Source organism: Passer montanus, unplaced genomic scaffold (assembly GCF_014805655.1).
Source record: "Passer montanus isolate IOZ18808 unplaced genomic scaffold, ASM1480565v1 scaffold11, whole genome shotgun sequence".
In the NCBI taxonomy this organism is placed as follows: domain Eukaryota; kingdom Metazoa; phylum Chordata; class Aves; order Passeriformes; family Passeridae; genus Passer; species Passer montanus.
In genome coordinates this window covers 13279820-13299835 of record NW_024357613.1, presented here as the reverse complement: position 1 = coordinate 13299835, position 20016 = coordinate 13279820, and the positions used below count along the sequence as shown (strand labels likewise).

Genomic DNA, 20016 nt, shown 5'->3' with positions numbered 1-20016 from the left:
TTTTTTTCTTCTTAATAAGTGCAAAGAAAATGTATTTTTAAATACAACTTTAATTGTGATATGATTCAATGTGGGGAAAATTAACATTTTGTTATGCAGAGATGCTTCTGGTTTATCATATTTGTTTTATTGGTGAAAGAGAGTCATCTCTGGGCCTTCAGTGCTTGTTATCACAATAGTAATCAAGCTCATAATATTAGCCTTGGGATACCAACCTGTCCATCCAAAGACAGTCATATTGTGTGGTGGTCTATGCTTATGCACAATTCTAAGATAAAAATCTGATGCTTGTAATAACTATACTGGATGTGCCTATAGCAGTCTTTAGACAGAAATAAAATTGTCACATGAGAAGCTTCTTTAAAAAACGTAAAATTTATTTTTCACAGTTCTGGACTATTTCCACTCCTCGCCAATGCTGCTATGTCTGTCAAGCCAACATTATTGAGTCTGTATGAGATTTATTACCTCCCTTTGGGGAAAACACTGAAACCAGGACTGCAAGGACTGTTAACTGGGATTCTGCCTGGGTTAGAGGAGGGATCAGAGTATTATGAAAGGTAAGGGTGCTTGTGTCAATAAGGTGATATGCTTGATCTGGGGAGGGGGTTTACTGCAACTTTTCACTATGTACTTGTATGTGGTTTTTATTTTTTTCAAGGTGGTTGCTTTTTATTTTGATGCTTTCATATTAATTGCAAGAGAATGGTGTAGTAGGAGGTTCTCAGTGTTAATTACAACAAATTAACTGTCAGTTGTTCCTGCTAGTAGTTATGGAAAGGGAATTGGCATTAAGCAGACTTAGTGTTATATGCCAGTCTCTTCTCCCAGGTAGCAAGCAGTAGAACAAGAGAAAATGGCTTTAGCTTGTTCCAGGAGAGGTTTGGGTTGGATATTTGGAACAATTGCTTCACCTAAAAGATTGTCAAGCATCAGAACAGACTGCCTGGGGAGGTAGTGGAGTCACTATGCCTGGAGGTATTTAAAAGCCATGTAGATGTGGCAGTTTGGAACATGGTGGATTTAATGGTGGATTTTGCAGTATTGGGTTGGACTCAATGATCCTGAAGGTCTTTTCCAATTTAAACAATTCTATGACTCTTGATATGGGTTGACTCACATAACTGCAACATCTGAGCTGCTGAGGTAGCATCTTAACATATTAAAGGATAAAGTTACACTCCATCACTTGGAATTCTTGGAATTGTTCACATACTTACATATTCTTGATATTTCCAACTTCAGAAACTTGAATTTTCACAACTTGTATGTTAAGAGCAATTCAACACTGTCTTTTTCTATTTCTGTGTAGGCAGACACGCACACAGTGTAGTTGCCATCACTACAACAGGGAACAAGGTCTATCCAGCTCACCTCACTATCCAGCTCACCCTCTGCAGAGGTGCTGCCACATGAGCTGGAGGAAATGATGACAGGGGAGGAGATTGCTAGTGCTCAAAGTATTGGGGTATTTTTATGCCCCGTCATTACCAGAAGGATTTGGTGCAAGGAATGAGAGGGCAAAAACCATCTGCTTAGATTCTTTTCTTCAGTAGCTGTGCTTTCCTGGTGTCTGTCTGAAACCTCTGTCTGTAGCAACACTTGGCTTTAAGCAGCAGACGAAGGAGTTCTTTGGCTCTGTGAACATAAGGAGTACATAAGGAATATATGAAAAGAAGCCGTGGGCAAGCCAAAAGCATTTTGCAAACCAGGTTGGCCCACAGGCTTGCTAGCTGGATTGCTCTGTTCAGGCTTCATTATAGGGTTCAGTGTATAACTGGGCCTCAGTTGGCCTCTCAAAAGGAAGGTTTGAGAGCTTGATCCTCACATGGGGCACAGTTATCGGTTTCTCTGGGTCTGGAGTGAAGGTGCTTGAGTTGGTAGTTCATGTTCAGACTCAGATGTTTATTACTTATCAGTAAAACAGTCTCACAACCATGAGTTCAGCAGCCTTTTCATTAGCAAGGCACAAGGTCTCTTGTTACAAGGTCTTTTAAGGCTAAACTATCCCATTAAGAGCTGACACTTGGATTATTTTCCCTTTTAACCCAATAACGGATCCCAAAGAGCCCACAATGAGGACTTTTCTGTCTGATTACAAAATGCCACCCAAACCTAGAGTGAAGAAGAAGGAAGAAGTATGAAGAAGAAATCCAGGACAACACCCTCTGCCCTCCATCTTGCTTCCATCCACAATGTACTAAAAATCCCAAAATCTAAATTTCTCCTCTAAGTGATACACCTACACTACTCTCTATAATCTATTTCACACTTTTGTGGATTCTAGTCTATCTTGAATTCTAGGAAACTTTCTCCACGAATGAGGGTCAAAGTCAGTGCTCTCCTGGCAGTCAGGACACCCCAGAGCAAACAGAGAAATATTCCTGGTGCCCTGGGTTTCCACAACCTTCCTGTAACAATTCATTTTAATACTTAAAACTGGGGGCAGAGCATATCAAGAGCTGTGATATAAGCCCCGATTCAGCTGACTTGGTTTTACTGCAGGACAAACACACTGCTGGAGAAAGTTGCTTCAGCTGTGGATCAGTCAGCGTTCTACAGTGCTCTCTGGGGGAGCCTCCTCACCAGCCCTGCAGTGCGCTTGCCTGGCATCACTTATGTCCTCTCCCATCTGAACAGGAAGCTTTCCATGGAGGATCAGCTCTACATAATTGGCAGTGACATTGAATTAATGGTAATGTTTTAATGGAACAATGAACTTATAATAAGTAAGTAACACCACTGAAGTTACTTACTTACTATGTAATGTATTTTGGGGGAGGGATTTAAATGTGTTCTCTATCTTTGAATTTAGCCTTTGAAGAGATGAAAATGCACATTTATTATAGCTCCAGTTAAACTGATGTTTGATGCATGGTAGGAGCATTCCAAAGTTGAATTAATGTATCAGAAATGCTTAGGTTTTGTGTAAAACTTGCCATTCATTACATGCTTCAGCTAAAAGTGATTGAGTTTTGTTGCAATTTTTGGTTCCCTTTTTTTTAAAGATGTAGAGAATAATTTTGTCTTTTAAACTTAAGATATTCATTGGTGATATACAAAAAGCAAAAGCTGTTTTTATAGTTTGGGGAATCTGTTGATTCTGTATTTCCTTAGTGGTGAAACTTTTATTTTTCCTATTTTACCTTGTTTCATTATTCAAAATTTAAAATAACTCCATTTAGTACTTATCATTGTTTATAAATATCTGTTCTTATTTTTGAGTGCTGTCTTATATCTACCTCCTTAAAATATTAAATAACTAATCTGGGGGGGGTCTGCCATTACTTCAGGTGGAAGCAGTAAGCACTTCAGTGCAAGATACCAGTGTTTTAGTGCAGAGGAGCACATTGGACCTTATCCTTTTTTGTTTTCCTTTCCACATGAGCCAGGTAAGTTATTAACATGAGTGATGAATTGACAAATTCCTAAAGGTACTTCACTTCTTAAGTCAGTAGTGGTATTTGGTTGGTTCTTGTTAATGATTTTCTCCAAGCTCCAGCGAGAGTCACACGTAGGAGTTTCTCTGTTAGGTTTGGCTATTCATGTGTCGTGATCTCTGCTCTTCTGCTTTTTAACTTGATGTGTTAACTTTGAAGTTAACTTTAACTTCTGTGTATGTAAGCACAAATTGTATATAGTCTATGCAGAAGCTTTTAATTTGCACAATTTGATGAGAAAGCAAATTACCTGTTCATTTGCAAGTTTCCAATTCCCAGTGTTCAAAATAAGCAAAAGTTAATCCTCTTAGCTCAACAGATTCAGAACACTAGAGAACTGAAAATGGTGTTTGGTTTTGGCTGAGTGGTTAGCCCTAGCAGTAGTGAGAGATAGACCTTACAACTTCTAGATAATTTTTTTGGACTGCATTTATTGCTAGTTATGTCCTATTTTGAAATGATCCATGAATTTAACTCCTAGAGGAAAACTTATACAAGACTGATTCTCATCTTGTTAGAAATTAGGAAAAAACTGCACTTTTATGTAAGAAAGAACTGTGTTCTTGCTTGTGGAAGGACTTCATTCATGTTTATCAGTTAATATAGGAGTATTTTGCCTCATAGTACAATTAAATGTCTTGTAATAAAAAGGAGCTGTTAGTCAAATCTGTTATTTTTACTGTTTTAAAGTGTGTGTGTTATTATATAATACCTGTTCCAAACAATAATCATATTTTGGTTTCCTAAGAGCAAGATGGTGTTTTCTTGTACTGTACAGAAATCAGAAATGTCAAAACATGAAACTAGCTAGGTTTTAATGAACATTAAGCTGCTAACACAGAAAAAGCATTGATTTCATAGTTAAATTTAAATGTGTTTCTAACTTCTTCAGGCAACGCGTCCAGACATGATCAGAATTTTGTCAGCAGCCCTTCACGTAGTGCTGCGCAGGGATATGTCCCTCAACCGAAGGCTGTATGCATGGCTTCTAGGTAGGTTTGTCTTTCATTCCACTGGCCACGAAAAGTGGAGGATGGATTGTATTTTCCTTATCAGTGTTAGCACTACTGTGTAGAAAGAATCTTGGAAAAATGAAATACTCAATTTCTTTCATAAGAAAGAAAGGCACTTTCTCTCTCCATGAACACAGAAGATGAAGAATGTCATCCTGGAACTCATTCCTATCATATAAATTGTTGATGCATTTTCCTCTAGCAGCAATTATGGGCCACATTCAAGGGTAGAACCTGATGTAGTAGGCTCATGGCAACAGGCACTCCGAAACTTTTTCTCTAAAAACATAGAATAGAGAAAACAGAGAATGTGCATTATAGAGTGTAAATGGTAGTTGGAGCACAACAGTATAGAAAACATAAAAATAAAAGAATGCTGAAGAGCATTGATATTACAGTTAGTGTATGCAAACTTTAAACTTCATTAGAGTTTTGCCTGATTGAATTAACAGATCAGCAATCACTTTTCAACACCTTTCTGGAGTAAAAATTGAGCAACTGGGAATAGAATTCTACCAAATGACATAAAATCAATACAGTACAAATTTAAATTTTTATACGAAACCAGCATGTAATTAGAAGAGGGTAGCAGAGAATTATGGCCATTAGAAGGCTGTTAACTATTCAGGGAATAGTTAGAAGACCAGAAATTAGAAAATTTTAGAAAAAAAATACTCTTATTCAGCCTTTTTATTTTAAGGAAGTGAAGCCTCTGGTCACATGAATCTGATCAGTTACTCTTTAAACCCATTTTGAAAGAAGTCAAAGTCATGGAAGTTCCTAAGTGTGTCCCAGGAATTGGAGACTGAATGGAGAGACACAAAGTGGTTTCTCTATCTGATATGTTTTGCAGTCTGCTGTTACCTTCTTTGTTTGACTTCCCAGCTCACCAGCAAGCACATATGTGCTTCTTGGGCTACCCAGAACGTTTTCCAGCTGATAGTTAAGATGTCAGAGGCAGGTAACCTGTGGGTGGCTGGGGAGAAAGGACATGAGTAGCAAAGGGCCCTGAGAGAGAGCTGAAATTACGAGGAGGGAAGAAGTTAGCAACAGTGTTCTGCATGGGGGGGTTGGTTGTGTTGCTGTAGGAGCTGCAGGAGTTTAGAAGTTAAATATGAGAAAATCCTGGCTTCTTTGGTTAATCATTCTTCAAGACACTGACTTGCAAAGGATTCATCTTTCAAAGAAAGACAGTGAAATGCAATGTCATGATCCATACCTGCATTTTGAAATTTGGGGAAGAAATAGTTTCTGATTAAACACTGCACTCATGTTTCATCTAAACTCGATGGATTAGATATGTCTTTTGCTATTAGAAGATATTTTGTGTATTTAAAATATCATGTTACCTTTTTATTTGTGGAACCTTCTTTTACAGCTATTTCATGAACATAGTCTGCACTGAAAGTCATACAGCTTCAGAGAATACTTTTACAGTGACTTCCATGTCCTGTGTTATGAACAGCTACTTCATCTGTTTGCTATATATTTGGACAAACTTTCTGACAATATAGGATTTTTTTTCTTTTTTTTTCCTTTGGATGTTGTGCTGCTTTTCTATTGTCATGATGTTTTATTCCTAATATAAGACATTGCAGATGGAGATCAGTTATGTTGGAAGACTGTCTGAATTCTGTTGTTCTGTATGGCATTATTTAATTCTGGTGTTTACTATTCCTTCCTGTTGTTTTACATCTAGAGGTGACCTATTAACATTCTCTATGAATAGAAATCACATTCATCTCCTTAAATCAGCTTATCTTAACCATTGTCAACCATTTGATTTTTTTTTTCTTCCTTATGCCTATTTTTTGTGCAATTAAAGAACCTACTGGGAGAAGAAAAGAAACTTACAATACACAGGTCCATCTCATTAGTGTAATTTTGAACTAAAAAAATTATTTTTTGTAGTCTGACTGATATTCTTTTGAACATGTCACTGTGTTTTGATGATCATCTCTATATACTTAAAACACTGAATTTTGTGCTCTCATTATAATATTTTTATGTGACAGCTTGTGTCTTTCTTTAAGGATTGTGAATTTTGCAGCATTTGTGAACATTTTTCAATTGTACGAGAAGTAATTGGTTGATAATATTGCATAAAAGTAATTTTTTTGTGTGCAAACTGCTTGTGTGAAAAATATAACTTAGTTTCCCTTATTAAACTCTATAAAATCATCTTTTTCTTGCCAACATGACTTGGACTTCATATTGGTAAGTTATCAGTGCTAGTGTGTGGATTTCTAGTTTAAAGAAATTGGGAATGTATTCTGTTAAACTGCAAATATTTATCTGCTTTGTCTTTTGTTTCCTTGAAGGTTTTGATAACAATGGTGCCCTTGTAGGACCCAGAAGTACAAGGCACAGCAATCCTGAGGAGCATGCTACTTACTATTTCAACACCTTCTCTAAGGAGATGTTAGTCCAGGTAGCTATACAGTTTTATTTATACAGTTTTATTGGGACATATATTTTTATAAACAGATCCTGATCAAAGTTGCTGTAACTTTATCTTTTGACTTGCCTATGCAATGTGACGATGTAATCTTGTCTTTTTGTGATATTTGTATCCTGTTCTTCCAAAACATTCTCAAAATGAAGAATGAAGACCTCTAAAGTAGCAGAATGAACAGAACAAATATTAGATTTCTCTCTCTCCTTTTTCACAATGAAAGAAGCATACATGGGTGTTACTTGATTATGAACCCAACACACTGGAGCCTGTTCTTTAACGAAACTGAATTGGAGAATTGTCTTCTGTAGATATGGGAAACTCCTCTGTGTCTTGGGAATCAGAAAAAAAATTATCAGATGGCACTCAAAGTCTGTGTTAAAAGGGTCTTTCTCCCTGCAAGGAAAAGGGAGCATCTTCTGCTCTCTGTTGGCAGCCAGGAATAGTTGACAAAATTGGCAGTTAAACTAGTTTACCCTTAAAGTCTTCCTATGTGAGCTGAGATCACTGGTTCTAAGAACTGTGCTGCTTTTCTTGCAGTAATTGGAATACAGATGTCTTTTAAACTTCTGCGAGTCTGATCTTGAAGTCAGGAAGACATTTCCTCTTTAAGGTCGGGATTTTTCTGAGTCAGAGCTGTGATGCTATGCATGGAAATGAGAGTGGCAATTCTAACAGTAGTAGCTGACACAAGAATATTCAGCTCATTCCAGTTCAAAGCTGACACCCAGCACAGACCTTCAGTTTTATCTGAAAGTTGTGATCTGCTGTTCTACTGATGAGGAGAAGACCTCAGAATTCCAGTAATCCAGCAGCAAGGACCTCATTGGCACTCTCTCACCCTTCTCTTATCACCCTTCTGCCTTCCTTAGCAGATGATTCAGAAATTATTCAAATGTAAAGGAGGGGCCTGAATGAGCTACAGTTTCACCTGTACCTTATATAAAAAAAACTGTAGTGAGCTTTCAGAAACATTTAGACATGGTTAATAATTAAGGTCTAAAAAGACTGTCCATCTTTCAAACTTAATCAGTGTCAATAAAGCTTTTCTGTCTGAAACGAGTATGGACATTAGATTCAGTGCCTTGCCTATACATAATACAAATGACATATAGTTTCTAAAACCTTTTGCTGTCTCTTGAAAGACTTTAAAAGCATTGCTCTTTTCTGCCTTGTTCTCCAGCAGTCTTTGTGTTTTTTGGTTTTTTTTTTTATCCAGTCAACTCGTATCTTATTCACAGATACAATGTACTGCAAATTCTGGCCTTCTAAAGATATGAAAGCACAGAAGATTTTTCTTTTAAGATACTTGCTGATAATACTTGGTTTGTAACAGATAGCAAGGCCAAACTGGTTTTCATGGCTCTTTCTTATCTCTCTATTTTTTTTTCTTCTTTGTCCTTTTATTTTGAAACTGTAAAAGAAACAAACTAGCTCAGACAGTCAAGTCAACCAGGCAGAAAACTAAGCAAAATCTGTGGTCGTCTCATGGGGCTTTTTTTAATTCTGCAGCTCATTCCCTAACCTGCTTTGGTATAGAAACTCAGCCTTCCCATTTATTTCAAAGTTGTCATTGCTATTTAGTCAGGAAAGTTTTCATCCACGTGAGTATATCATAGGACAGATGGCGTTTTATTAAGCCCTTAATATCTACCTACTTTATCTTCTCAAATAATTTGTTCATTAAAGCTCAGGCTTTTATTCTTAAGAAATATTGAGTTAGCTGCTTATAATAGTCTATTTTGATTTTAAATACATACAAGCTACTAAGTTCTGTTCCACAGAAATGTTCTCAAATACAAAGTTGAGAGAACTTAGTCATGAGAGACTGAGCTGTAGTGAGATGAAATAGTGGCCTCAGCTACTGAGAATTTTCCCTTTATGTGCAGCCTTTATTGCTTTCTAGCTTTCTTTTTATTTTCCTGATATGTTTTTGCTCTTTGTAGGCAATGGTTGGAATATTGCAAGTTAATGGACAGGGGGAAGAAAGCACATTAATGCAAGACTTGAAGCCTTTTCGAATTCTTATCAGTTTGCTGGATAAGCCTGAACTAGGTAATTTTCATTTACTCTTTTAAATTAGTTTCATGTGATTCTGCTTTGAAATTTTTTCTCTTTTTTATCAAATTGAATAAGTTATATCCTTAGTACTTAGCAGGTTACCCAGATTTCTTAGATCTTCCAAACTGTAGCTGTGTTTTGTATTTAATTTAATGCATTCATCAGATTTACCCTTTACTAAATGCCATTTCTTCTACTTTCTACACAGGAAACAGTAAGTCAAAGTTATAGAGAGAACTAACTGTGTGTTGGAAGAAATCTTTTTAATTTCTTTCATCAAATAACGACTTTTACTATTAAAAATCTCAGCTGTTGCTTTTGGGAATAACCTGTTCTTTCTTTAATATACACACAGAGAGGATAGACACTAAAAATAAAACAGTTTTTTTTCAGAACTTATGCAGAGGAAGCAAATATTTTTTTTTTTGGTTTTGTGGGTGGTTTGTTGGGATTTCTTTTTGGTGTTTCTTTTCAATTTTCCCTTCCCCTATTTGAAGTGTTTAAATGCCCTGTTCAGCAGATGAGGGCTGGACGACTATGAGACAAAAAGTATTTACATTTAAGACTTGGATATCTTGCCTTTATTTTGAAATACAGTTTTGAAGGTGACTGAAAAAATTAATTTTTTATTTTAATCCATTATCAGATTTAAGGGTGGGATAATAAAACCATAAAAATAAAATAATTAAAGAAAATAATTGGTTAGGACTTCCTTGTAGAAGAACTACAAGGAAAAAAAATCTGTCAGAAATTTGCCATCTTCCTTGTAATTTATGATTTCTATGGATCAGTCTAAATGTTCAGAGGCAATGTATATGTTAAGATTTCATGAAGTAGCAAAGCTTTGAGGATTCTTTCAGCAAAATTAGATAGAATAATCTAAAATAATTTTTGCTTAACACCGTGAGCATACTCTTACTGAAGGCAGCTCAGTGAGACTAGGAAAAACATTAAAAAGTAAATTATATCTCAAGGAGGATTACTTTTTAAATTCCTTTAAAATAATTTGGGGGTTATTTCTTCAAAATTGAGATTTAGCTCAAATCCAAAGGAGGAGCTATTTATAGAATCATAGAATGTATTGAGAGGGACCTTACGCATCATCCAGTTCCAACACCCCTGCCACTGGCAGAGAAACCTCTCACTAGACCTGGTTGCTCAAAGCCCCATCTAACCTGGCCTTGAACACTGCCGGGGATGAGGTATTCCTGGCTTCTCTGGCACCCTGTTCCAGTGCCTTATTACTCTCTGGATAACAAGTTCCTGGCCTTGAACACTACCAGGGATGGGGTATCCATGGCTTCTCTGGCGCCCTGTTCCAGTGCCTTATTACCCTCTGGATAACAAGTTTTTCCCTAGCATCCAATCTAAATCTCTCTTCTTTCAGTCTAAAACTGTTCCCCTTTGTCCTATTCCCATCTAGCTGTATAAAAAAATATCTCTCCCTCTTTTTTCATAAGCCCCATCTAAGTGCTGAAAGGCTGCAGTGAGGTCTCTCTAGAGCCTTCTTTTCTCCAAGCTGAGCAATCCCAATTATCTCAGCCTGTCTTCATAGGAGAGATGTTCCAGCCCACTTTTTATCTTTGTGGCCTTCCTCTGGACTCCAGGAGGTCCATGTCTCTGTGTTGAGACATGGATGCAGTACTCCAGGTGGGGTTTTACAAGAGCAGAGTAGAAGGTCAGAATCACCTCCCTTGGCCTGCTGGCCACACTTTTTCAATGCAGCCCAGGCTGCAGCTGGCTTTCTGGGTTGCAATTTCCACACTTTCAAAAATGCTTCCAAAAATTACCCTGCAGACTATATCCTGAGCTAAAAAAAACCTGCTTCAAATTAAAAGGAAGAATGATGCTTAAAATATTTTATCTTGTATTTACATTTAAATATTTGAGTGTATTGTCCATATGCTAACAGCATGAGGTAGCTTAGGGGTGAGTATTTTAAAGTGTTTTGGCTGAAAGGCACCTCTGATCAATAATCTGTGAAGTCCATTTACATGTTACTGAGCTAGTAAAAATTTACATGAGCTGAGCTGAGTAAAAAGGTTGTGTTGGCTTGAACATGATGTGTACTGCTGTGACTGCACAGCTTTTGAACTTGGTGTGTTTGTACCCAGCTGCCATTGTACACACATTGAACATGGGGCTTGTGCTTTGTGTACTCCCAGGCTCTACAGTTGTCTCAGTGTTTCTGGAATGCAAACAAGCCAAACCTTCTGACATTCAGGTAGTTTGAGATTGAACCACAAGAAATGTTGTGGTTTCAGTGACTAAAGCTAGCTAATGATTTCAATAGCTTTCAGCTGTGGACTGTTGGCAATACTATAATTCAAGAATGTGACTGCTGCTGTTTCTCCCTAGGCCCTGCCATCCTTGAGGATGTATTGATTGAAGTGTTTCGAACGTTGTATACACAGTGCAAAGCAGAACTGGAGCTTCAGACAGAGCCATCTTTCAACAAAGATCACACACAGCTGAGCAGGTAAATAATGAGTACAATGTATTTTTATTAAATAATAGATCTTTGTTGCTGGAACCATGACTGGAGCCTGTGGGACTGTGGCATGTTTTCTGCATGATACAGGATCTATTAACATTGATTGCAGCTTGTGTTCAGTGCAAAGGTGTGAAGTGGTTGGCTTGATTATTTTAATTTTTTAATATTTAGCATAATTTTTATTCTTTATCCATGACAAAAATGCTTGTTTGATTGATTGTGATATTCTTTATATCTGTGTTCTTCAAAACCAAAATGGACTGAGTTTTCTTGTAGTAGAAAAATGAAGACTGCTACCAGAGAGCTGGGGAGTGGGATATAGAGTTGAAGATTTGAATTTAGTATTTTGAAAGGTGGAGAGGACAGGGGTGTTCAAAGCTGGAGAGGGGAGAAAACAACTATAGGAACAATTATGGTAAAAATAGACATATTAAAAATGTGGTTAAAAGACAAATATTAAAGAAAGGATAGAGGAGAAACCTGGCAACTGTGAAAAACATTGGTATGAGCAGCCTGCCAATATCCTGAGCCCTTGAGCAGCAACTACTTGTAGAGATGGGAGGAGGATCGTTTGTCAGTGTTACTTGACAGTGGGTAACTCACAGTGATGTGTAGTTATATAACTTGAAAAATAAGTATAAAAATATGAAATATTCTTATTTTCTTTCAGCAAACTGAGAGAAAACAAGAAAACAGCAGAACTGATTAAAACTGCCAATCTTCTTTTCAATTCCTTTGAGCCTTATTATATGTGGGATTACATTGCTCGTTGGTTTGAAGAGTGTTGTAGGTAGGTGATAATATTTAATCTCTGTATGGGTAAAGTTGAAGTTAATTTTTGTTTTGTACACCTTTTTCTTCAAAGAAGTCAATCTCATGGGATCATTAAGCCTGTAAGTATTTTTTTCTCCCATCCCTATAACTTCAACCTTTTGACCAATTTTCATCAGATTTGATTGTGGGTCTTAGCAACCTGAGTTCTCACAACCTCAGTGTCTGGGTTAAATCAAGAGACAGAATTAGCCCCTCTACTCAAGGGGAGACTCCAGAGTGACCTCTAAGCTAGTTTTTGTTCTGTCTGGTCAGTACAGGATTACTCATTGTACAAATTGCTTTTGATAAAATTGACAGATTTGCCAGACACTTGATGTGTCATCATTTGTTCGGCTCTTTTAGAGAAAAAGAAGGGTGGGGATTCTGTGCATTACAAGCAGGGCTACAGGAGAAAATAGCAAACCATAAATCAGGGAAAGTTGAAAATATTAACAGGAGGGAAGGGGATGAAGGGACCACAGAAGAGCAGGGGTTTTTGCTGTGGCAAGGGGTAGAGGATGTAAAGATGTCAAATAAAATTAGTAGAATTGTTTTTTCCATTGCTTATGGAATTTCTTGATAAAATATTAAGATATTTGGACATGAATTTGTCTATGAGCCAACAGTGGTCTAACCATGTGTGTGTCTTGGGCTGCATTATGAGGACCACGGGCAGCAGGTGAAAGGAAGTTATTTTTCCTTTCACTTAGTGTTTCTAAGGACAGACGTGGAATATTGTGTCCAGCTTTGGACACGCCACCTGAGGAGAAGTGTTGAGAAACTGAAGAGACTCTGGTAGAGAAACTGCTAAGCTGGTCAGTTGTAGGACACTGCATTGAAGGTTGAGGTAGGTGAGTAGGCAAAGAGGGAAGTTGAATGGCACCTTATGATTTCCTGAAAGGCATTTGCAAATTTCATACAGCTATACTTTTTATAACAGCTGATGGAAAACAAAGGACAGCAACAAGTGCTCACTCAAGTGGTCAGGTTGGACTTTGAGAAAAGCTTTGCTAAGGACATGTGCAGCAGTGGAAGAGGTGGAACAGTGGAAGCCAGGAAGGCTGTGGAACTTTCTTGTGAGATTTCCAGAACTCTGCTAGACAAAACTGTGGACAAATTTATCTAGTGTTTTTAGCAGTCCTGCTCAGTGTGAGAGGTTGATCTAGATGTCTGTGACTTGATTTTTGTGTGTTGGGCTGAATTGCTAACATAAGGATAGTCATCTACAGCCAGGTAACGTGCAGGTGAGTATTTCACTACATATAAGTAGTGTTACTGTCAACATGGCTACAAAATTGCACCATAAATAAATGAAATCTGGAGAATTGTTTTTGTTTCTGCATGAGCTGCTGTATTATCTAAGTTTTTGTCTTCCAAGTTCAATTTTCTCTAGCTTGAATTTCCTCATTTTACAAATGAAGCCTATTTTACACCAAAAGGGTGGTTACTGCTTTTTCTGAAAGAAAAATGGGGCCAAGTAAGCTACTTAACAGTAAAATGAGAAATTGCTTATTGGTTTATAATGATTATCACCCAAAATATACAGCTTTGCATCAAGTTACAGAAATATGGTCAATGTAAGGGGAAGGAAAAATATTGTGAAACTCCATTTGAATTTTGCAGGAGGACTTTACATGCCAGACTTCAAACTGGGCCTGGAGGTGATAGTGATCAATCTGAGTTACCTCTGACAAATTTCTGCTTGTTAGTGGATTTTTTGTTGGATATTGTTTCTTTGGTAAGAATTCCTTTATTCATTACTAACATTGGGATTCTGTATATTTATGGTCTGCAGAAATACTATATATACTTTATTAATTGCTTTTCCAAAATATATTGACATAAATGGACATTAAAAGAAGTTTTTGGTTCATTGTATGATTCTTGATAGACAAGCATAACTGAAATGTGTTTTATGATGCTTATACCTGAAAATTTTAGTCTGTCCTCATTTTCTTTTCTGTGTATTCATTGCAGGTGTAGTCTTTTGTAGTTTGATATGCTAGTTTAAATGTGCAACTTTCTTTTAAGGATCTTTTAAATGTCATGATAAGATGTACCTTCTTTTTCTGTTGTCATTGTTTAATGTAGCAAAGACTGTTGGAACTGTTTTTTCTATAGCTGTCTTTCCTCAATTCTTTGCTTTCTCATTTCAAAGCCTACTAGAAGTATGAGAGTGCTGTGTCAGGTATGGCAATCAGCCTGTTCTTCCTTTAGCTCTTAACTTGTTTATCTTTCATTCTTAAACTTTTATCTTAAGATTAATAAAGTAATAGTGGCATTCTTCAGCCTTCTTATGATGTTTTTAAGTGTATTTGTTGTATAATGAACAACATGTACTAGTTTGAAAAAAGAGCTAAATATATTTCTATTTGTTTGTTACCCAACTTTAAAGTTAATTTTTTAGTAAAGCATGTATTTCCTATTCTTGGATATTAAGATATTAATTTTCCTTTTTCCATGTTCTGTATGTTTAGAACACAGTTAAGCAAATGTTAGGTAGCTCTGTTATAGAAAATAAATTTCAGGATGGAATTTGGTGTGACAACTAACAAGTTTTTATTATTACTTTACTACTCCTATTACTAGGAGACTTACATTGAAATCCAGACTGAACACTTGCCTCAGCTGTTGCTCAGGATGATTTCTGCATTGACAAGCCATCTTCATACTTTGCACTTGTCTGAGCTTACTGATTCTCTCAGGCTCTGCTCAAAGATCCTTAGTAAGGTTCAGCCTCCATTACTCTCTGCTGGTACAGATGGTATCCTGCAGCTTCCTACTGGACAGAGCAGCTCCATCAAAGAATGGGAAAATAAAAAGGTAACTGATTAGGTTTTGCAGCGTCTTGCAAAATTGCTTCTCATGTGGAAAAAATAATTGGGTTTTGTACAGCCTGTGTTGAACACCCTACAAGTCTTTGATTAGATTTAGATATCAAAATGTATGTTAAACCTAGGTAATCAAAATAATTCATAATTGTGGTAAAATTTCTTGATTCTTAGGGGTTTTTACCCAGATATTATATTTGTATAAATCACTTCAGAATCAGGGCCTAATAAAAAACTAATCAGCTAAAATTTGTAAAGCACTTCAAGAGTATCATGAAGTAAAATTACTGGACTGAAAAGAATTCACCATTTTGGTTACATATCAGGCATATGTAAATTCTCCTCTCACCCAATTTATGTGCATTGGTTTAACACCCATCACATTTTACTGTCACTGTTCTTATAATTTATTAAAGAAATAGATTAAACCAGCCAGCAGCTATTTCTCTTTTAACTTGGTCTACTTTGTTCTATGCAGCCATGGCTCTCTGAGGTATGTTAAGTGACATGCCCTGAAATCCTTGTTTTCCAGCTGAAGAAACCTAAGGAACATCATAGAATAAATTAGGTTGGAAGTGACAGTTGCAGAGCACTGCTAAAAGCAGGGTTGATTTAAAAGTTAGATTTTACTTTAAAGCTAGGTCATGTCACTCAGGATCATATTTGTCTTAATTTTGAATATTTCCAAGGATGAAGTTACCATGACTTCTCTGTACAGCTTGTTTATTTGCACTGTTATTTAATCAGAATTTCCATTGTTCCTGCTTGTGTTGGTTGTCTTGTGTTCTTTCACTGTGGATTTCTGAGCATATCTCTCTTTTCTACTGCCTAGTGGGAACTCACAGAGAGCAATAGAGCCATCTTCACCCCTCCACAACTTTTAGCATTCTTTTAAACTGAGTAAACCCAACTCTCTGAGCATCTAGTCTACATCAGGAGCATCTGTGGTGACTTTGCTTTGGGAATACTCAGTATATCAGAGTTTGTTTTGCACTAATGAGTGCAGTATTCTGGTTGTGGACCTAAGACTGCTGAGCAGAGGGGACTGGTTACCTCCCTTGATTTGGTGACACTAGTTCTGCTGATGTGGTCCTAGATGTGGCTGGGCTGCTTCACCAAAGGAGTCCACTGCTGGCTCACATTCCCATTGTCACTTAGGACTCCAGCATCCTTTATTCAGGATATTATATTCATTCTTTCTAACTAATTGATACCTGCCTTGTTTTGTTCTCTTGGGGTTTTGGGTTGTCTTTTTTTTTCCTTTTAATAAAGCTGTTTTAATTGAAGAATATTGCCCTTTGAACCTTCAGTGGCCTTCTGCTTCCAATTACAACTCTCTCATATATGGCCATAGTTTCTCTTAAGAGACAGTGGAATGATTTGCCATGCTTCTAATCACTTTTAGATTGTATTTTGTAAAATGGGGTCATCATTTATGTCTCTTCAAGCTTTCTACTATATAACTGTCACTGTTTTCTGTGGTAATATCGCATATTTCCATTCTTATTCCATCTCTGGTAAAGCAAGACATTATTCACTGTAAATAGTAATGTCATTGTTTTTATTTATTAATGAAAAAGTTTTTCATATTATTACGTAAGGATCAAGTTATGTATTTAACACAGGTAGTGATTAGAGTCAAAACAACTTCTGGGTCCGTTAGGTCTCGGTAAACATCTGCCATCACTGGTAAAATGCAGGATTGGAAGTAAATGTGCACCTGCATTTAGGGCCACTGACTGATGCATTTCTATTTCAGTTGTTTCCCTACCTCACATTCTCACTAGGAAAGAGACACTATGCTACCAGTTCCTACTGTAGAGGGCAAAAAGCCCTCTACAGTAGGAAAAAGTGCAAAAAGCCACTGTGGATGCTTTCTGAGTAAAAGCCATTCATCTATTTATGCATATTCTGAATTATAAGGAATTAAGACATATAAGTCATGAAGAACTGTTGTTGTTGCAGCAGACTGTCTTGCTCATTTTGAGGTGATGATTCATTTTCTTTGTAGCTGCAAATTATTAGTAGTTTTTAAATTAAAAGTTTATATTTTTTGTAATTATAACTTTGTATTTGACGGCTTATGATGCTGTACAAATAATACCTATGCCTATATATTTCAGCATTCTTTCATAAAGTAGACATAGTTATGATATGAAGAAAATGTTTAAAAATATTTTAAAAATAATTTTCTTCATAAAGATTTTTTTAATGTTAGCTTAGTCTGGCAGGCTTACAGAAACACCAAATATCATTTCTGCATAAAATGTATTTGTATGAATATATTTAAAATTCTGGAATAAAATTGTTGCTTTCAAATGATGACACTAATAAATATTGTTTTGATAAGACCAAAATAACCTATTTTGAACAGCCATTAAACTTTTATATTGCTCAGGTGCCATCAGTGTCACTTGAAAATCCTAATGATGTGTTTGAAGATGGTGAAAATCCTCCAAGCAGTCGATCATCAGAAAGTGGATTCACTGAGTTTGTACAATACCAGGCAGATACAACTGATGACATTGACAGAGCACTGAATGAAGGTCACAGTGCACCTGGCATCCCTATTGTTGGTAGCACATCCTCAGAGACTGAGACAGCATCAACCGTGGGCTCTGAGGAGACCATTGTACAGCCTCCTTCCGTAATGACACAGGGGACAGCAACTCGTAGTGGGAAGACAGTCCAAAAGACTGCAATGCAGTGCTGTTTGGAATATGTCCAACAGTTTTTAACCAGATTTATCAACCTGTATATCATTCAGAATAATTCCTTGTCTCAGCCCTTAGCGGCAGAGCTTCCGGTAGACCCCACTAGAGCGCAAGGACAGAGCACAAAATGGGAAAGAGAATCACAAGATGATGCTAAGGTGAGGAAAACAAACAAGAAGAAAACACCAAAAGAATACCTTCCTGCCTTTATTGCTGCTTGTCAGCTCTACCTTGAATGTTCGAGCTTTCCCGTTTACATTGCTGAAGGAAACCGCACTTCAGAGTTACATCCTGGGAAGCCTGAAGTGGGTAAGTTACACTCATTTGTTCTTTGTTTTTAAAGTAATAATTTTTATTTTTCTGCCAGAAAATTTTAAGTAATAGTATCATGTTCTGTATGTGTTACTGTTTGCTGTTCCTCTCAGAAATCTAAGTTTTCTTCTGTGTCAACTGGTTTATGATTGGAAATTAAATTATTTTCTCATAGATTTTTAAAAATATTGCTGGCATGAAATTTGACAGTAATTAATATTGGGGTGAAAAATGTAAATTATGCAAACCAAAGCCTTAGAGTAGAATCTCTATTGCTGAGTCTTCCTCTTTACTGTATAGATCCACAATGACTTCTTTGTCATACTGCAATAGCCAGAGCTCACATCAAATATGTTTTTAGCTTCTTTTTGTCAATGTTGGTTTGATGTGCACATTGATCACTTTGACAATGAATGGAAATTGTAAGCTACTGACCAATAAAAATCATACCAGCTAAGAAATTTAATGTATTCTACTTTGCTCCTCTGAAAGGCACAGTTCTTGTAAAAAATTCTTCTATAATTGCATTAAGAAACAAAATGAAAATGCTGAGTTTTGGTGAGATATGGATGTATTCTCAGATAGGTGAAACTATTCAGATACTTACATGGTTAAAACACTGTTATGGATTACTGTAAATTGTGACATTTTGGGATGAACAAAAATAATTGTTTGTAAAGTTTCAAGTAAAGTCTTCAATTTAGAGTTTCAATTTTGGATCCACCTCTGATCTGCAGTCTGAGAGTTGCTTCTGAGAATGTTTTCATGGTGGATATGTTTGGAACATGCAAGAAATAGTAGCACTAAATTTTGTCTACTGTCACAGTCATCTCTGGTTTTATTTTTATCTAGGAAACTTCCTAGTTGCAGCTTTTTGGTCTTATTTACAATTTTCAGATCAAGGCTAAGTGGTGAGCAGTGCTTGGAGATGAGTAGCTTTTTGGTTTTGGAAGCAAGCATGCTAATTTAACATGACTGCTTCTGTTTCTGTGGTCTTTAAGATGTATTGTTTATGTCTTCATTATAGCCAGGAGCAGAGCATATATTTGGCTTTGTAACATCCAGACATATAAAATATGTGTCAGTTGAAGGCAGTTTGGTTATAGCTATTTATTAGTTATGAGCATGACAATGCCAAAGATCTGATACCTTTTATAAAATACCTATCTCAGAATATTTATGCTTTTATAGCATGACCTTGAAAATGCTAGATGATTATTTATTTATTTCTCCCCAACAGCCTACAAATGAGTGTTGTGTCCAAAGACTAAAATGTCAGCTGTTTGCTTATTACTTTTTGGTGCACGTAGCACTTCCTTATTACTTGTGCACTGTAGAACAGAGAGCCTGTAGAGCTTGGGTAGGGTTTGCTTTGTATGAGGACAGTGCTTCTAGGAATCCCTTTCACTTTTGGTAAATGTCTTGGATTTGTGTTTCTTGTTCATCATCTGAACATTCCTATTTATTAGTTATCATTTTCAGTCTATTGAACAGTGTAACTTTGGGGAATAAGCATCAGTTGTAGGTCGGTAAAACCAACAGGAAGGATTTTGTTTCAAATGTAAACATCTCTTGTGTAGAATGTCAGGGCAGATAGGAATAGTGCTGGGACTACTTCCATAACAGAGAATTGCACTGGAACAGAGAATGGAAGAAGGTAGTTTCCATAATTCTCACACTACCCTATCTATTGATATGAGGCTTTTGTACTGCAGAAGAGGCTGTGTTTGTTAAAGGCTTCCTAAATTTGGAACGTGTTTTTGAAAGGTTGCATTAATGATATCACCCAACAGCTCTTAATCACTGGTCAGTCTTTCTATCTGAAGGAGACAAGTTAATCTGGTATTTAATATACTTGTCCTTTAATTCTGCTGTATGCCTAA

At 36.6% G+C, this 20016-nt stretch overlaps 1 protein-coding gene across 12 annotated transcripts in view; it reads left to right on the top strand.

The window, feature by feature from the left end:
- DOP1A (DOP1 leucine zipper like protein A) overlaps positions 1 to 20016 on the top strand; it is a 60893-nt gene that overhangs the window by 14568 nt on the left and 26309 nt on the right. For 7 of the 12 annotated variants that reach the window (XM_039726331.1, XM_039726306.1, XM_039726283.1 and 4 more), the window contains 12 exons: positions 390 to 560; positions 2506 to 2695; positions 3294 to 3392; positions 4333 to 4432; positions 6775 to 6884; positions 8855 to 8963; positions 11328 to 11448; positions 12134 to 12253; positions 13900 to 14014; positions 14435 to 14464; positions 14866 to 15099; positions 17506 to 18130. In XM_039726331.1, the coding sequence (XP_039582265.1) occupies positions 390 to 560; positions 2506 to 2695; positions 3294 to 3392; positions 4333 to 4432; positions 6775 to 6884; positions 8855 to 8963; positions 11328 to 11448; positions 12134 to 12253; positions 13900 to 14014; positions 14435 to 14464; positions 14866 to 15099; positions 17506 to 18130 (2024 nt within the window). Of the gene's footprint in view, positions 1 to 389; positions 561 to 2505; positions 2696 to 3293; positions 3393 to 4332; positions 4433 to 6774; positions 6885 to 8854; positions 8964 to 11327; positions 11449 to 12133; positions 13521 to 13899; positions 14015 to 14434; positions 14465 to 14865; positions 15100 to 17505; positions 18131 to 20016 lie in introns of those variants that run through there. The other 5 variants (XM_039726359.1, XM_039726315.1, XM_039726369.1 and 2 more) reach the window with 3 other exon arrangements.